Below are 18657 nucleotides of genomic sequence, written 5' to 3'. Positions count from 1 at the left end.
TAATTTTTAGTATATCCCTATTTTATGAGATTTTCATATCAAATATTTGGTGAGATTAATTTTTAATTTATTGAGATGTTATAACCCGTATAAGGGCTATATGGGTTTGATGAGATCCATACTTATGAATCTGGGTCAAATGCATGAAAAATCTCCATTTACAAATAAAACAATCTGGTAGCTTGAGAAAATGTAGGAAGCAACCAGAGAGTTTTTGAATGTTTCGTTTATATATATATATATATTTAAGATTTAAGACACACACACACGCACACACATATATTATATATATATATATATATGGGTGGAATCAAATAAAAACTTCCCTTAAAGAGAAAACTTAAAAACTCCTAAAGAATTATTTTTAACTTTAAAAAAATTGTAGTTTCTTTTTATCCATTATTCTTATATGTTATTCGTAATTAAAAAACCATTGTTAGTAACCTCGTCGGTGAAGTGCACATGTATAATAGTGTGCATTGCATATATGCAAAATTGTTATATTGCATAAAATACAACATTATTACACAAATTTGATACATACTATTGTATATATGCAATATAAGACTAATACGCACATCGAATACACATTAATACGTATGTGTAATACAACATTAACGCGCATGTGCACTACATCGACTTTTATTTTATTTTTTTTATTTCTTTTTTTGCATATAATACAACACTACTACACATATACAATACACCAATATTGAATATATGCAATAAAAAACTATTGAACATAAAAATACATAGTAATACAAATGTATAATACAACAGTATCTCACAGTAATACGTATGTGCACTACAACGTTTTTTTTTTAATTTATTTTTTTATTTTTTTCGAGTGAATGGTAATAAAATATAAGAATATGGCAAGAACTGAAATTTGAAAATATTTTTTTATATTTAATTAAATATATTTATTTAGGAGTTTTTAAGCTTTCTCTTTAAAATTGAGTTTTCTCTTGATCATCTCCTTATATCTATATCACTGTACGTATGTATGTATGTCATTAATGGGCAAATTAATATGCTTATTTTAAGTAATTTACAACATTCAATGCATTAGTTACAACATTTAATAAGGGCAAGAAAGGCATTGTTACATCTAAACTTAGGGATGAGCTCGGTACCGTACCGGTACCAACCGGTACCGGTACCGAAATTCCTGATCCCGAAAATTTCGGTATGGTACCGGGACGGTACCGGTATTTAAGGTAAAATTCAGGAAATACCAGTACCGTACCGGTCCCGAAAACTCAAAACCTTGGTACCGATTTGGTACCGACGGTACTGAATCGGTACTGATTTCGGTACCGGTATGATCAGTACCATACCGATTTTTGCTCATCCCTATCTAAACTCATGTGCATTTGAAATTTCTTCAAAATAATTACAATTTTCAACTAACTGCATTCTCACCCCATCACATATCTCTAAACTAAAAATTACATGAAAACTCTCTATATTTTCTCTCTCCATTTTCATTAAATAATACTTTTTATATCTTTATAATTATTTTTTATTTCTCTTATTCACAACCACTTTAAAAAAATATTAAAAAATTATAGGGGGTGAGCAGTAGCTTTTCATATATACAGAAAAATCACTACGTTTTTAAAATAAAAAAAACTCTTCACTCACAACACCTTAAATCACTCTCTAAATTATAAAAACATCCCTCACATTAAATAGGGGGTTGGATGAGAATGCTCTAAGCCGAACCATTACCAACGATTAGGTTATGATATAGTTTGTACTTCGATAATAAATTGATTTTAAAATAAGAATTATTAACCTGCCTACACCTTCACTTCAAACTAAGCACCAACTAATACGTTATATAAGAGAATCATAATATGAACAAAGATAATTTTGGTCACATAAATGATAAACCCTATTAGAATAAATAGAAGACAAAATCATAACAAGAACAAAGATTACAAAAAAATCACAATGGAAATTGAGCAAAATTAAAGTTGTAATAGACGAGTTTACTCGTATTAAATAAAACTTCGTTTAACTATATCTAATACATATTATAAAGCATATCTAATTCTAAATAAATAAATAATTAACATTTCAATATGTATGGCCAGCTTCGGTTTCAATCGTGAAACCAAACTAATGAACGATCTCAAAGTTTCAAACAAAATAATGAACACCCATAAATGTGTTACATGATTACTAAAGTATGTGTTTCCCACTGCATCGTGCGAGAACTTTTCTAGCATATATATATATATATATATATGAGAATAATTACAAAACTTTTAAATTATTAAAGAATTTAAAGGAACTTATGTTAATGTTATTTGAGTGTAGCTTATCATTCTCTCTCTCTCTCTCTCTATATATATATATATATATATAGGGGAGGGATATTTTGAGAACCATGTTGAGTTTTAAGAACTTAAGAACTCAATTCTAGGCCACACATTTAATTAAATGGATTGGAATATGTGGTTAAGATTAAATCTGGCAAAAAAAGTCAAAGTAGGAGAGAGAATAAATATGTAAGTGGTTACACTAACTTTTACGTCCGTTACACATGTGTAAAAAGTCGACTCGGTGCGTAAAAAATTCTGTAATTTTTTTACGTGTATGTGACTTACATATATTATGCATGTGTAAAAAAAATTCGAAAAAAAAAATCGTTACACTGAGTTCTTTCGAGTTCTTAAAACTCAAAGGGTTCTTAATTGAAATCTCCCCTGTATATATATATATATATATATATATATATATATATATATATATATATATATATATATATATATATATATATATATATATTTACGATTACAATTATGAAATGACCGAAATGGAAGTTTTTTTATCATCCTCATTTGAGCTTATGTACTGTATGTATTTTTGTATTTTAATATTTCAGTACCATGTTCTTATCTTAAATTCTTAATGGTTATTGTAATATTGTTAATCACTTAGTTCAGATATCCTCAATATTCACATATTATGTTGTTGATAAGGAATGCTTTGTGTTTGTGCTCTTGGTAGGGATCTTAGCTTTCGATGGTTTGACTAATGATGATTTCATAGGGGAGCTTTTTATTTTATTCACTTTGAACTTACATCCGGTATGTTTCTCACTATCTCAAAAATGTAATGTTTTTTTTCTTTTCTTAATCCCTTAAAAATCAAATATTTTATTAAAAATGTTAACATTATTATTTTACTATGCTAATCATATCTATTCGTTTCTATTTTTTTAATGCCAACACATTTAACTCCCATAGTTCACTCTTTAATGTATTTATATGTTATTTATGGTTATAATTTCAAAATAAGATAGTATATATTTTAGTATAATCTTTAAAGACCTTTTGGATTACATCGAAACAGAAAGCAAGCGGGTAACAAGCTGCGCCGCTACCCCTAGCAAGGGATATTATGATTTCTTTCTTTTTATTATGTCATAATCATCAATATATAAATTTGTGTTTAAAAAGTGTTGTAGTTATTTTACTTCAATACAAGAATGGATTTTTTTTTTCTTTTTGTGTATAGATATGGATGCCGGATCCCATTACATCCAAAATTACATTTTTATATTCCCATTATTTTCGCTATATGTTTATAGTTATTCCTATAATTAAGTAACTAACTATCTTCCTATACTATTAAATCAATAGAGTTCATAGACATGTGGCCTTCTTTCATTGGTCCAACTCTATTGATTCTATATATATCAACACCTTCTTTGATTTTCTTCCTAATTAAATAATTCAAAAAAAAATTCATTTAATAACAACCATTCATGTTTTGTCATTTAATTAAGAAATCCCCAAGTAACAAATGAGGAGCCTTTGAAACAAGGGCACACACTCATTTTAGAAGGCACCATTATCATGAAGTATATTGAGTGAAAGTAACTTTGAACTCATCTTTCTAGCCACAAATAGAACCACTTCATATCTCAATGGATATAGGACCCCGATAACATGCCATTTTTTTTATTTTTTGTTTATTAGATTGTTACAATGCAATATGCATACTAGGAAAATGAAATAAATGACCTGATTGATGATTTTGATGCTATAATCAACCATGGTTTATTTCATTTTACCTAATATTTGAGTAAAACAATAATTGCTTCTCTTTAAATTGGTTTCAATTCATAATCTGCTAAAGTTAAGCAGGCATTCAAGATGAATAATTTGTTGGTTATGAATCAACCTTGGTCAACTATAGTTGAATAAGAATGAATAATCTTTTTAATTTTAACTTCATAATCAATTAGGAGTAGATTTTTATATTTCACGTTTTGATTTTAATTACAAAGTGAAAATGAGGGTGTTGTTTTTCGGAATCTATTTGCTATTCTTATTCAATGTTCAACAATTTTAGTTACATTTAAGTTTAAATTTAATTTTAAATTATATTCATTGTTTTTTATTTGTGATTTGATTTTAGAAATGAATGATTTTAATTTGAGTTTAAAAATGAGTGCTCGATTTTTGGTAAATAGTAACGGCTTGATTTTAACTTTACAAAAACGAGTGTTTGTAACTTAAAAAATTTGAAACATAAATTCTCAAATAGGAAGTGCCAAATATTCGGGTTGTCTTTATTAATTTAATATGAAATGCTTGAAATATGTCATTCCTAAAAATAAATGCACTTTTGTTATAATAGAATGGTCAACAACTTTTTTAATGAAAGCTTAACTTACGGCTATATTGAATACTCAACTTATTTTAATACATTTAGTCATGTCTCGGTTAATATGTCAGTCTTAAGATTATTGTTTAAAAGAATACTGCTTTTAATAAATTTGGTGCCAAATCCACTATTTGATTAAAAACATAAAAGTGATTAGAGATTTATATGACTGATAGGTTATTGTTGTTGTTACCACCACCACTACAACTACCACTACTATGACTACGACCACCACCACCACTACTATTATTATTATTATTTACCAGGTATTGTGACATACCTAACAGAATTTATCAATCTGTGACCTCCATCATACAACTTTTCTCCATAGTTAGAAGCCACGATGACAAACGAAGCATAATGAAACAATCACTTTTTGTGGTAAGACTTCATATGCAGGTTAACCATTTAGGCTATATTTTACTTTTTATTATAATAAGCTCATTAAGATTTACATTAAAATCCTCTTATGACACGGTGAAGGAGAAACAACTGATTTTCACGTTTGGTAAAACAAAGAAGGCTGAAATCGGTATCCTTATCGCATACAGAAACAATAGAAAGATGAACAAATCGTGAATGTATTTCACCATGGTGAGATTTTTTTTGGTTTCATTTGTAGCCTTTAGAAGGTATTATAGTAGTTCTTTAAATAATGATTATTTAAATTCCTCTCTATATACCAGCAAATGCATGGGAGGAAGGAGATGAAGCTGTTTCTATTACAAGCCAACTTCAAAATACAAATTTGGATATGGTCGACAATAAACATATAACGAAAACTTTTGTCATCTTAAATCATGTCTTTAGTTGTCGATTTCTATATTTCCACCCGTGTCGTACACGGGTTAATAACCTAGTATTCAAAAAAATCACCAATATCTAATTGATTATATTAATTACTTCCTATAATTAACATATTTATTTTAAGCAAAAACATTATATATATATATATATATATATATATATATATATATATATATATATATCATACGGTGTGTTTTAATATTGGTATTTTTTATTTGAGTTGTTTTTATATAAACTGTTTTCAAAATTTTATGTTTAATATCTATTATATACGCATGCCATAACATTTTTTTAACTTAATTTTTTTTTGAAGGTGACGATGTCTTTCAATTATGAGAATAGTGATATTCCTATTCAGTTTATCACAAATGATGAGACAAGTGTGCTATCAAAGAAATTTATAATCTTGATTCAGTTTATCACAATACTGACGATTTAGTTTCAATTTTAGTTGATAGACTCAAGGCAAAAGATTTTTCAGATTCCAAGCATAAAGTATTATTCAGGTTAAGGTTTAAAAGTGAAAAAAATTCTATCAATTTGTTATAAGAAAATATTAATTTATTGGGATAATTTAATACAAGATGTTATGTTGCTTATATTTTTCATCGGTAGTCCGACAATATTTTACTTGTAAAAAATCTATGTTTGTATTTTATTTATATTATGTTTGATAGGTGGTTGTAAATTTTACATTTGAATAAATCTATTTATACGTTACAATGTACATTATATATTTATTCTTGCTTTTAATTTCGTAGATTACTATATATGGTTCAAACAAAACATCCCCACTTACAAATTAAAAATTTTTAGAAGTTTGTTATTTGTTTTAAAATTATGAATAACTAGGATAGAGCCTGTGTGATACACGAGTGGTTAAAAATATAAAACAAAAAAGTAAAATTTAATAATATACTTAATAATAGACATTATGGATTAATAATATGTATAAACAAAAATTTTACAATTCATAAATATCTAAAAACTTCTTAAAAAGTGACCCGTGTGATAAGGAGAAATGTTAAGTCATTATATTTAAACATATTTAAATGTTAACTTATAACATAATAATAGGATATTTAACAAAATTGTATATATTTTCATTCATCTACGGTATTTCTATAACTTATTTATTGAGATTTTCAAATACGACATAATTGATTGGCTTGATACAATGACATCCCATGTGACGGCCATAGATGATATTATGTGGAAAAATTATATTGCTTTAATAATATAATTAGATAGAAAGTTGTTTTATTTATTTTTATTATTTTTTACTAACCCGTGTATCACACGGGTTCTAACCTAGTAATATTATATTTATAGAACTATGAAAGCACAAATTACAAACCAAAGCTAGTAGATGATTTGTGCATGTAATTAGAATTATTTATCTTCTATTTGATTTGGTCAATAAAACATTTTAATGCTATAAAATAATTTTCAACAATTATTTCCCATAAAGTAACTTTGTGAATGCTTGGAATAAAATTCCAAGTGTATGGCACATGACCAATTCCACAATGATTATGATGGGGAAAGACTTGAATTTGTTGGGAAATTTTTACAATACTTTCAAAGTCCACAAATTTTAGGATAATACTTGACATATGACAGATTCAAAGTGTCATTCAGTCGTCACTTTCCCAATCTTCTGGGACCTCTACAAAATCTAGCGTTAATTAATTGGGTCCTTTCAAAATAGTAACTATATATCTTGCAACAAAACTTGTGTTTATTTATTTTGATGTCATGCTTACCAAACCGATAACTACGGTTTTGGAAGAGGAAATTTTATTAAAGATATATTTAAAAGTTACTTATGACAAAAATAATTCTATCAATTAAGCGTTACTTTCTTTTCTAATAGCAGTTTGATAAATACCATAACGGCCATTTAAAAATTAGTACTGTTATTCATATCATGTCTTTCAAGCAGGCGTTTGAAGAATACTCAAAAGGCCGTTTTGAAAAATAAAAGACTATGATTTGGTTGTTAGAATAATGTTGTAGAAAAATGGTTGTTAGAAAAATGTTGTAGGATTAGATTGAGGATGTCGTCTGTAACGAATGATAATAAAAGATTATCATAGATCAAAAACTAGTTATATGTAATCATATGTTTATAACATAACTCATGTGTAACCAAGTCATAAGAAGTTTGTAAAATACAAATAGACAACCAATGGTCGATGTCAAAGATCGATCACTATAGACAATAAACAAAACACAAACAATTTTATAAAACAATTAGTATGTTCGACCATGATCACTAGTCGGCGTATTGATTTGTATTTAGCCCTGTCATGGTCCGACCATGATAACTAGTCGGCGTAGGATAAAATACAATAATTATGAATTATCTGAAGTCCAATAATTCATACCAACTTCCGCAATTATATACAAGTCTTGGAGAAGTTGAATTGTAGGATAAAAGACAATAATGAAAGAATTATACACATAATCTATTTAGCATATCCATGATGTGGTTTCAATCTTTAAGTTTGAGAAATTACACATTTGATCTCCACTATTTACTGAGAGTAACAATTATGGTCTTGAAACGTTATCTAAAACATACAAAAAAACAAAAAAAAAGAAAATTCTTTACCAACACCCCATAGTCCCCTTGTTGACCCTACCTAAGTGTCACATGTCGCCCACTTTGTAATAGCGCCATGAAGGCATCAAGCATCTCCCGTTAGTCGCTTCATCTCCAGTCAGACATACTCAAATGTGGTTAATAAGGTTCATAATTTTATAATTTTTATGTAGATAAGCTTTAGATTAATTAGCATTGCAGGGAAAGTGAAGATTTGGGCTAGAAGTTGTAAGATTTCAAGTTTGAATTCGATTCCAATCGGGTTTTACCGCAGTGGGCTTGGTTACTCCCAGCTATTTGCGGTGGTGGGCGTATGAGATTGTTTTTTATCATTAGGTTACCTCAAGTAACCGACCTTTGTTCGTTAACCAATAAAAACTAAAGAAAGAAAGGAAAATGCAGCCTATAAGATATTAGTTTTTTGTGTTGTAATTAGCTGATAACTCTCTAAGTATGTTCACTACGGATGGGGCTTTAAGGCCCCTTCGCAGTGCCACATTATCGTCACGTGGGCACTGGGGGTTTTAAAAACCATCTACTATGTTGCTTCGCTATGGCTCGAAGCCCTTTTTACTGCCCCATTATATATGTACATATATATATGTATGTACGTGTATGAGAGAGAGAGAGAGAGAGTGAAAAGTAGGGTGGCCCCACCAAAACACCCCCCATTTACAGCTGGACGTTCCAACATCCCCCCTGTAACGTCCGAAAAATTCCGATTTAAGATTAAGTCGAAAATGCCAATTCTCAAAGTTTAGTGACTTAAAATGAAAATTTTTGAAAATTCAAACCCATCGCGCTACGCGACAGGACAATCATAGACCCATCACGATACGCGATGGATCCTAAAAAAACCGATACTTAGGCGGTGTTGCGCTTCGCGATGGCCAAACCATTGGATCATCGCGATACACGATGACCACGTTAAGTCATAGTGACACGTGTCCAACCATGTATCGACATGTGGCACGATTTGACGGCCCCACGTGTCAACATGGGCCACATGTCAACACGGGCGTGGCCTGGCTCCATCAGAATACGCGACGGGAACCAAATTTTGGCTATAAAAGAGGGGCTACGGGTTTGAGCTCCTCTCATATGAAAAACACCTTCACAAACACACACACACAGCCTAGCGAATCATGCGCGATTGTTACGACGAACCGAAGACCCATTTTCTCATAGTAAGTGCAAGTAATGAAGCCCTAAAGTCCTGCTGATTTTCTAAGTGTTTCTTTATTCTAATACCAAGATCTTACCAACAAGTTGCCACTCCTTTTCTTCTTCTTCTTCTTCTTCTTCTTCTTCTTCTTATTATTATTATTATTATTATTATTATTATTATTATTATTTTTGAGTGTCCGCACTAAGATAGGAGCTATGTGTAAGTTATTTTAAGATATATTATAAATAGTTTAGACTCAGTCAATGCTATGGCCTTTAACCTTGAAAAGATTATTAAACATTCATAGAAAATTTTCATAACGTTACTTCTTGAAGAAGTAATATTAGTAAAAGTATATTTTGACGGGCATGTAGTAACTGGAAGGGGGATATCACTAGTAGTGAGTTTCTTGCCAAAGAAAAGTAATGTGTATAAATTTCAATCAACCGCGGGACCCATTTACTTACCTGGAGAAACTCACAAACGTGTTAGAACCTATTAGGCCAAAGCATGCTATTTCAAACGTTATTTGCCAAATGATATTAAAGGTAAAGTTAAAAACTTTATCAAGGTTAAACTAGACTTAAGGTATGCAATCTAATCAAGAAACATCATCCATATATTTATGAAAACCTATTTATTTATAAGTTAACATCATTCATATCCAGAAGGTTTTCAACCAAACACTGACGGTACAGGTGAATACATTAAGCCTTCACAAACAGTCAAAAGAGATTTATACTCTATAAGATAAATGAGCTGTTTGTCTTAAAGAGTCAGTCAAACGTTTACATGAGATTGCATGATCTCTAAAACGTTATAATACAAAATAGAAAATAAAAGCAACTCAGACCGACTACACATGTGTCTAGATCCAAACATAACTGTACAAGCAGTCATAACCAGTTCTCCGAACAGGGGCTACATGGTTCAGAGAACTCTTGAATTGTGTGTGTAGGGCAATGGTATAAATCCCAAAAATAAAAGATATTTTCGTTGAGCTTGTACAGAAAACTATATTTGTATTATAAAAGTAGTTTAAATGTTTTCATAGTCAAATGTTTCACCAGCATATAACTTACGTATTTTCCTCTCATTGCAGGTAACTAAGTTCAGTAAGTAATAGCAAGGATTAGAGTCATCATTAAGATAAAAGCTTGAGTTATAAGATGACTTCGTTTTGATAATGAAATCCTTGTAAAATAATAAAACAATATTTGTAAACTAATACTCGGGTGTTTAATTCCGAGTAAATTTTCAATTTAAATTAATATATTAAACTTAAATCCTTCCGCTAAAATTAACCCGCAACTCTGACATATTTACAAAACATGTACTAGCTGTTGGTTACATTTCTAGACCCTAAGATGGGGTGTGACACCCCCACCCCCTTCTTTGCCGTTCTTCGTTTACCGTCCATCGTCGATGTTCCCCACCGGCCCTAACCCCCTCCCCCTACCGCCCATAGCAAATAGCCTCCTAAAGACTATTGATGACAATCATATCAGGTTTATGGTTAACATATAGAATGAGTTTTGATATGATGGATTTAATAGGTGGATCCAAACACAACTAATATATTTATTCGTTCCAAAAATATCAAATCTAACTTAGACTCACCTAAAATAAGTCATGTTAATGTCGGTCCACATAATGTTTATTGGCAAATATGAATAGTAAGTATTATATGACTTGGTAATAATTTAAACATCAATTATTTCAATTTAAATAAACTGTTTTATATATAATTTGCGTATTTCTGTTGTTCCTTTTCAAACTTTGGTTTATACATTTAGGTTAAGATTAAAGTAATCAAATGGAAAGACTCCGAGATTAGAAAAGTGATTGTGTTATCAGTTTATATGATAAGATGTTTTCGGTTTGATCTGTTTGATAAATTGGTAATATCATGCGATCCACAATATGATTATTTTTATACTAAACGAGTGCCCGCGCGATGCAGCGGATATTTGAGCGCAGACCCTGTTAATCACTTAATAATTATGAGTATTCATTCTTCGGTTTAAAATCTTAAAACTGTTTAAACCGGTCATCAATTTGGTTTCACGGTTAGTTTTTTCACTTTCAGTCGGTTACAAATTTTCAAACCATAATGAACGGTTTGGTTCGCGGTATATACCGAAAACTGGCCACATGAAACCAGACCAGACTGTAAATGTTGAATGCATTTTAAAACTTTTTATTATTTAGTATTAAATATGTTTTGTTATATATATATATATATATATTAGATATAGTTAAAATATAATTAACAAAATCTTTTTTAGTAGAAGTAAACTTGGCAATTCCAACTTTAATTAAATTAACCTAATTTCACAATGACTTTTTGTAATCTTTATTCTTATTATTTCGTCTCATAGGTCTTTCATTAATGTTTACCATTCTTGTGGCTAAATTATCATTTTCTTCATGTTATGCTCCTCTCATATATGATATTTTGTTGGTGTTTAGTTAGAATTGATATTACAATTAAATTATTAATCATTTTAAACTAAATCTATTATCAAAGCTTAAATTGTGAAACCAGAACGTTAGTATCGGTACGGTTTCAATTTTCAATGGTTAGTTGACAAAAATCGGTACTAACGGTTACGCTCACAAATTTAACCTAAAATCCATCAAAACCGGCGTTGAACACCCTACGTAAAGTTTTTTAAAATTGAAAAATTATAACAATATCATACTCAAATTAAAGAGAATGTATACGTGTTTTTGTTTTTATGGTGCAATGATTTAACAAAAATATTAATGTATAAAAAGTTATGGTCGTTACAAAATCGTGAGTGTGAAGTTGGTTTAAAATTGAAATTGAAACATAACATGATTAAAGATGAGTTGACAAACTTGTAAGATGGATGAATTGTTTTTAAAAGACAAATTTACCCTTTTTTACGCATGTAATTTATGCATTAATATTTGTGAAACTCTTTTAATCAAGTGTCTTAATTTACCTTTTATTCATGTACCTATAATATATATATAAATGAAACCCCTAAAATCCTACGTGTCGCGATTTGGTCGCTCTCCCCTTTTATGGAAGCCATCAGATTGCTTGATTTTTAAATGGAGACCTCTCATTGATTTAACCCAAATTCATGGGTATGGGTCTTACCAAAACCAGATAGCTCCTAAACGGGTTATAATATCTCATTAAATTAAAAAATAATCTTACCAATTATTTGATATGAAAATCCTATAAAATATGATATATTAAAATTTAACGTCCAATTTAAAAAGAAAAAAATATTATTTATAATTAATAAACAATTTAATAGTAAAAAACATAAGTGGGTCATGGGTCACCAAATCCATATAGCTTTTAAACGGGTTAGAACATATCATTTATTTATGAAACTCTTTCATCATCAAACCCTAAGTATATTATTAACTTTCTTACAATAAAGAAAATTAAAATCCAAAAAATAAATATTAAAAAACAAAAAATGTAAAACAACCGTTCTCTCAAGCCATCAGATTACTTTATTTATAAATGAAGGCTTCTCACACATCACGGGTAAAGGTCTCACCAAACTCAGATAGCTCTTAAACGGGATATCTCATTATATTAAAAATTTATCTCATCAAATATTTAATATGAAAATAATATAAAATAGGGATATACTAAAAATTAATATCCTATTTTATTTAAAAAAAGATATTATTTATAATTAAGAAACAATTTTATAATAAAAAAATAAACGGTAATGGGTATCACTAAACCCAGATAGCTTTTAAACCGGATTATAACATATCATTTATTTGTGAAACTATTTTATCATCAAACCTCAAGTATATTAATTATTAACTTTTTACAATAAATAAAATTAAAATACAAATATATATATATGTATATATATATATTAAAAACGAATAATGTAAAACAGTCCCCGTAATACGAGGGATAAAATCTAGTTATATATAGTATAGATGTGTGAGGAATTGACGGCACAATCTGAAGCAATAAACTTTTAAGATATAAAACTATATCAATGGAGTCTTTTTTTTCTTTCCAAAAGTGTGTTATAAAAAAATATTTATTAAAATGATGTTTTATTATTTTATTAAAATATTTACTAAAATGGTGAAATACTAAAAGACTTCAATTTAAATATAGAAAGGTCTTGGATTCAAGTTACATTTATAACAATAAAAATAATAATAAATTAGGGGGGGGAGGTGTTCCATGTTGGGCCAAGTTTTTCTCACCTATGGTTGGATTTTCTTACGAGGGTGTGATAAAATTGATCCGGTGTATCAGTGGTCCGTCAGTTATTTAAATTGTCGTTAACAAAAAAACTAATTTGTTATTTAGTAAAGAAAATAGAAAGAGAAGTCAGTCTCCCCACTAACGACTCCCACCGATTCAATTTGTTGTTCATCAATCGACCCTTCTGTCATAATCATGGCCATCAGTTGTATAGTTGTATGTGGCCTGTGATCAGATTGTGAGATTAGCCGTTTAGTCAGAATCAATGATTCATTATTAGCAGTTTGCCATTGTATTGACTATTGAGCCGTCAATCTTGCATAATCTCTTTTTTAACTTTTTTTTGTTTTATAACGACGACTTTTTTGTATTTAGGCTATCGCACTCTTTAATTTTGGAGAGCCTCTATGCCCTACTCTGGCAAGAATATGTTGTCTTAACCGGGCCCACGCTGGCTTCAGAGTTTGGCTTGGGCTTTTTCCTCGGGAAATCATATCGCCGACTGTTACTTGACAGTCGTTGTGCCACCACAAGAGCATAACTCTCTGACATAATATATGGTGGGACGAAAACCCGGGTGGGCTCTTGGTTCGAACTGACAACCTTTACGCAAGGCCTGTCTCAAATCCTTCATTGCCAATATTCACTCAAAAGTACCACAAGTGTGATTCAAACTTAGTCTTCACTAAAAAACCTAAATCTCCTATTATTAAGCCATAGGTGGGGGGATATTTCTCTTGTTTTCTTAATGATATTTCTCTTGTTTTCTGTTTTCTTATAAAAAAAAAGAAAAAAAGAAAGAAAAGAAGAGGTTAGATAGGTGTTTCCCCGTTTTGTAAATATTTTTCAAATATACCAGTTTGATAAATATTTTTACAATGATACTCTTTTAGGGAAAAAAAAACTTAACATTAGGTATCGTTTGTTTTGTAGAATTGATAGACGAAATAGAATACACCATTGTGAGTTAATAAGAAAATAGTGTTTGGTAGGTTAATGAAATGAAATCAATAATTATATAAAGAATCACATTCCATCTAAAACATTTATCCTTATCCTCGTGTTTTTATTTTCATTTTATTCATATTTCGTCGCACTTTCTCGACACCACCCCACTATCACCTGATCACCACCACAACCTAACCACCTGAACGCCACCACCCAATCCACTACCATCACCAAATCGTCGTCACCACCGTCATCGTCGGCACTGCAACAACCATTACAGTTGCCATCACCACCATTAGCTGACCACCACCACAACCTCTGTCGTTGTCGTCGCCACCATTACCTTTAGTTTGGTAATTTTTTTTATTTCGATGTAGGAGTATTTTTGTCATTTGTATTTCATCATGCGTCTTTTCGCGCCTACCACACAAATAAAGTATTGATTCATTTAATTCTTATAGATTAATCAAACAAACAATTGAATGGTAATATCCATTCCATTACATATAATATAGGGCAAGAGAGGTGCTTCACTAAACTACCCCTCTTCTACCAATCCCATAATGCCATGTCATTCACCCATGCATCACCCTAAATCACTTAAACCATAGGCAACACCCGACTCAACTATCCAAACTCTCTCAATCTCTCACTCCTTTACACATTCGCATTCTCTTCACTCTTCATTGGGTAGTTGCCAATGAATTTGGGTACCCCAAATGGAGTTTATGGTACCGGCGGTGGTGTCACCTAATGAGTATAGGTACCCGATTCCAGTTTACTGAATGTACCCTTCTTCCCCTTACAATATGTGTAAAAGAAATTATATTTGCGTGGTTTCTTGTTCATTAAATGCTAGAAAATATCACTATGCAACTGCATTAAAACTATTAATGACTTGCCTTTCGGTCTTACTTTTTTGGAAAGTTGCTTTTGAACAAAAAGAAGTCGAAGAGGACTCGGGGGGAAAAAATTATTGAACATTAAACTTTTACATACATTAGTAAAAGTGTTTTACAAATATCTAAAATACTTATACAACAAGACATGATTTTAAAGTTCAAGAAAATAACATAATGTAATTTAAAACTATTCAAGTACCTATATTAAGAAAATAACAGTTTTCTAGAAACAAGATCGAAACCAACCAAAAACAGAAATTAAAATAAATAAATAAATAGAATAAAACTATTCAATTAAGTATCTAAATTGTACCAGAATAAAAACATAACATCAACATTGGAAAATCTTTACCAGGAAATTAAGAAAACCGCGTGACCCCACCTTGTCTAATAGACTCATTGCCTCAAGTCTTTGTGGTTTTACAACGACTTCACTCACTTGGTATGTCCCACATTGGCCAAACTTTAAACTTTACCACCCCTTGTAGGTTATATAAGCTCCAAGTGCCATCCATAATTAGCCACAACTCAAAAACCACATACCATGGATTCAAGTCACTTGGAGCTCCAATTGCCCGGTTTCCGCTTTCACCCTACCGAGGAAGAGTTGCTCGAGTTTTACTTAAAGAAAATGGTGCTAGGGAAGAACGCGCATCATGATATCATCGGGTATCTCGACATTTATCGCCACGACCCGTGGGCTTTGCCAAGTAATCTTAAGTTCTTTTCGTTTATGCCTTGTTACATAAAATGAAAAACGTGAAAATATATATCTATATATTTAACCTTTTGAATATTCGGATATTATAGAGTTGTCGAAGATAGGCGAAAGGGAGTGGTATTTTTATGTGCCAAGAGATAGAAAGCATGGGAGTGGAGGGAGACCAAACCGAACCACAGAGAATGGTTTTTGGAAAGCAACCGGGTCAGATCGTAAGATATTTGGGTTGTCGGACCCGAAGAAGCATCTCGGGCTCAAGAAGACTTTGGTGTTTTACGAAGGAAGGGCACCAAGGGGGAACAAAACGGATTGGGTCATGAACGAATATCGTTTACCCGATAATTGTTCATTTGGCAAGGTATTATATCCGGATTAAGATTGAAAGCTAAACATTTTCAACTACAGATAATAACATTTTTTTTCTATTTAAATGATATGGTATTTTTAAACATGGTTTTGAATAAAAGTTATTAAACCAACATTTATAAAATGTTATGAAATAATAAAGAAAAGGACATGTTACCTTGTGAATCTTTGATAGGGGGGCAATCTAAACATTATTATAAGAAAACATTTAATGTCTATGAAACAACGAGATTAGTAAAGAAATTGTACTATTTAAATCAAGAAAGCACATTAACAGTCTTTATTAAATGTGAGGTGAAACTTTTTGAGTGACTTCTTTGTAACTAAAATTTGATGTTCATTTATGTAGGAAATAGTTCTATGTAAGATATATAGAAAGGCCACTTCTATGAAGGTGCTAGAGCAAAGGGCAGCACTGGAAGAAGACACCAAGACACTCAAAGTCTCCCCTCCATTGTCGCCTGAAGAAACCGCCTCGTTCTACACACCATCAGATTATGTGGCATCTCTTATGCCGCCGCTAGCAATACCAACGGAATCATGCCACATGGCATCCGAAAACGATGAATGTCATCAAGACTTGCTGCTTATGTTAGACGAGAATTTGAAATACGAGTCTCCACCACCACATGTACCATCAGATGAATCATGCCAAATGGCATCAAAAAACCACGATGCGTTATGTCATGACTTATTTCACATGTTGGATGAAGATGTGAAACAAGAGCCTGATATAATTAGTGATGAGACCAGCAGTACTTGTGATAGTAACAATAGCATCGTTAATAAGGTCACGAGTTTAAGATTACCCACAGAAACTGAAAGTTTACACGTTTTGCAATTGCCCAAAATGAACATGGACTGGACCCAAGACGCCTTTTGGACTCAATTATGTAGTCCATGGTTGTTAGACAATATAATGTTGACTTCTCCTTATGCTAATGTCCTTAATTTCTAGGTTCATAGCAAATATTGACTTGATTGTAGATTATGTATAAACAATAAGTAGAAAATGGAAGGCCAATTTGTGGCTTGACGTTATCTGTATGTTTGAAGAGGATTGTAATGGTCAATATTAATATGTTATTTCGAAGTTTTAACATTTGTTAGAAATGTTTTATTGGCTAAAAAATACATATATTCTTGTTGATGCTAGAAACTAATAATTGTTGGCAACCAGACCCCCCAGGAACACGAACAACCAACAGGGAATTTGATCTCAACCAAGATCGACTTTTTTTGTTTATTACATTTCTCAACACACCCCATTTGCATAGCTCTAACCATCTATATATATACTAAATTACTTACTGAACTATGACCCGAACTCCTAATATCTAGTAATTCAAACAAGCTAGATAAACATGTAACGAAACAAAAGCTGCTAAAAACATCCATTAATGAAAAACTAATTAGTTTAAACATTTTCCGATTACCCCTTCAACTTTTACTTTTTCTTTCAAAACCGACCTATTAACTTTCTTGATGACCTGTTTTAGGATTACCTTTCACTAGGGCTGTTCAAAAAGCTCGAGGCTCGGGTTCGTGGCTCGCTCGATAAAAGCCTGAATAAAACTAGCTACAAACAGTTGATTTGAAACATCCTGAGTTGATTTGGACCATTTTTGTAACCGAGAAAAAATTGACCCAAGCTCGGCTCGAGTCATGGCTCAGCTCGTTGACTCGATCTTAAGATCATTTGACTTCAAAATCGAGCTAGAGCCTATCTAAGTTATCTTGTTTAATTTCGAGCCCGAGTTCAAAACCACCCTGGCTTGAGTCGGGCTTGACTCGTGAGCAGCCCTACCTTTCACTTATAATAATTAATAAATACCTCATTTAAATTGAGGCAAGAACCAACAATATTGATTTATATTCACAAGAATATGGTTGCTCATTACGTGAGTTCGAATTGAGCTAGGCTTACCTTGTGCCATGGACTATAGTTTGAGCTCAAAACTATGTTAACCAACTTAATCCATGTCAAAATATCTCCTACGAGCTGAATTTAAGCTCGAACATAACCAGAGCCAACTTGTGACTCAACGTTCTAACTCATTCAAAAAATTGACAAAGAAACATGAGTTAAAACTCGGTTGATGTGTTCCTTTTATCTTTGTCAAAATGGAAGACAACGAAGAAACTAGAGTCACTATCACAACTCGTACTCGAACTTTGACGGTGTTAGTCAACATAAGTCAAACCCAAAACGCCATATAATTA

The 18657-nt window shown here is 31.1% G+C and overlaps 1 protein-coding gene across 1 annotated transcript; it reads left to right on the top strand.

Annotated features, from left to right (window-relative positions):
- The first annotated feature begins 15890 nt into the window (after positions 1–15890).
- Positions 15891–17536, top strand: LOC143530363 (NAC domain-containing protein 6-like). Its single transcript, XM_077025944.1, has 3 exons — positions 15891–16057; positions 16158–16426; positions 16784–17536. Exons 1-3 carry the CDS (start codon positions 15892–15894, stop codon positions 17390–17392), a joined length of 1044 nt encoding a protein of 347 aa, XP_076882059.1. The 5' UTR covers position 15891; the 3' UTR covers positions 17393–17536.
- The last annotated feature ends 1121 nt before the right edge of the window (positions 17537–18657 follow it).

Source organism: Bidens hawaiensis, unplaced genomic scaffold (genome assembly GCF_021521415.1).
Source record: "Bidens hawaiensis isolate Kalapana, Puna unplaced genomic scaffold, B.hawaiensis_p1.1 tig00000055_1, whole genome shotgun sequence".
Classification (NCBI taxonomy): domain Eukaryota; kingdom Viridiplantae; phylum Streptophyta; class Magnoliopsida; order Asterales; family Asteraceae; genus Bidens; species Bidens hawaiensis.
The sequence above is the reverse complement of the archived record's forward strand: the minus strand, read 5'-3'. Positions and strand labels throughout refer to the sequence as shown.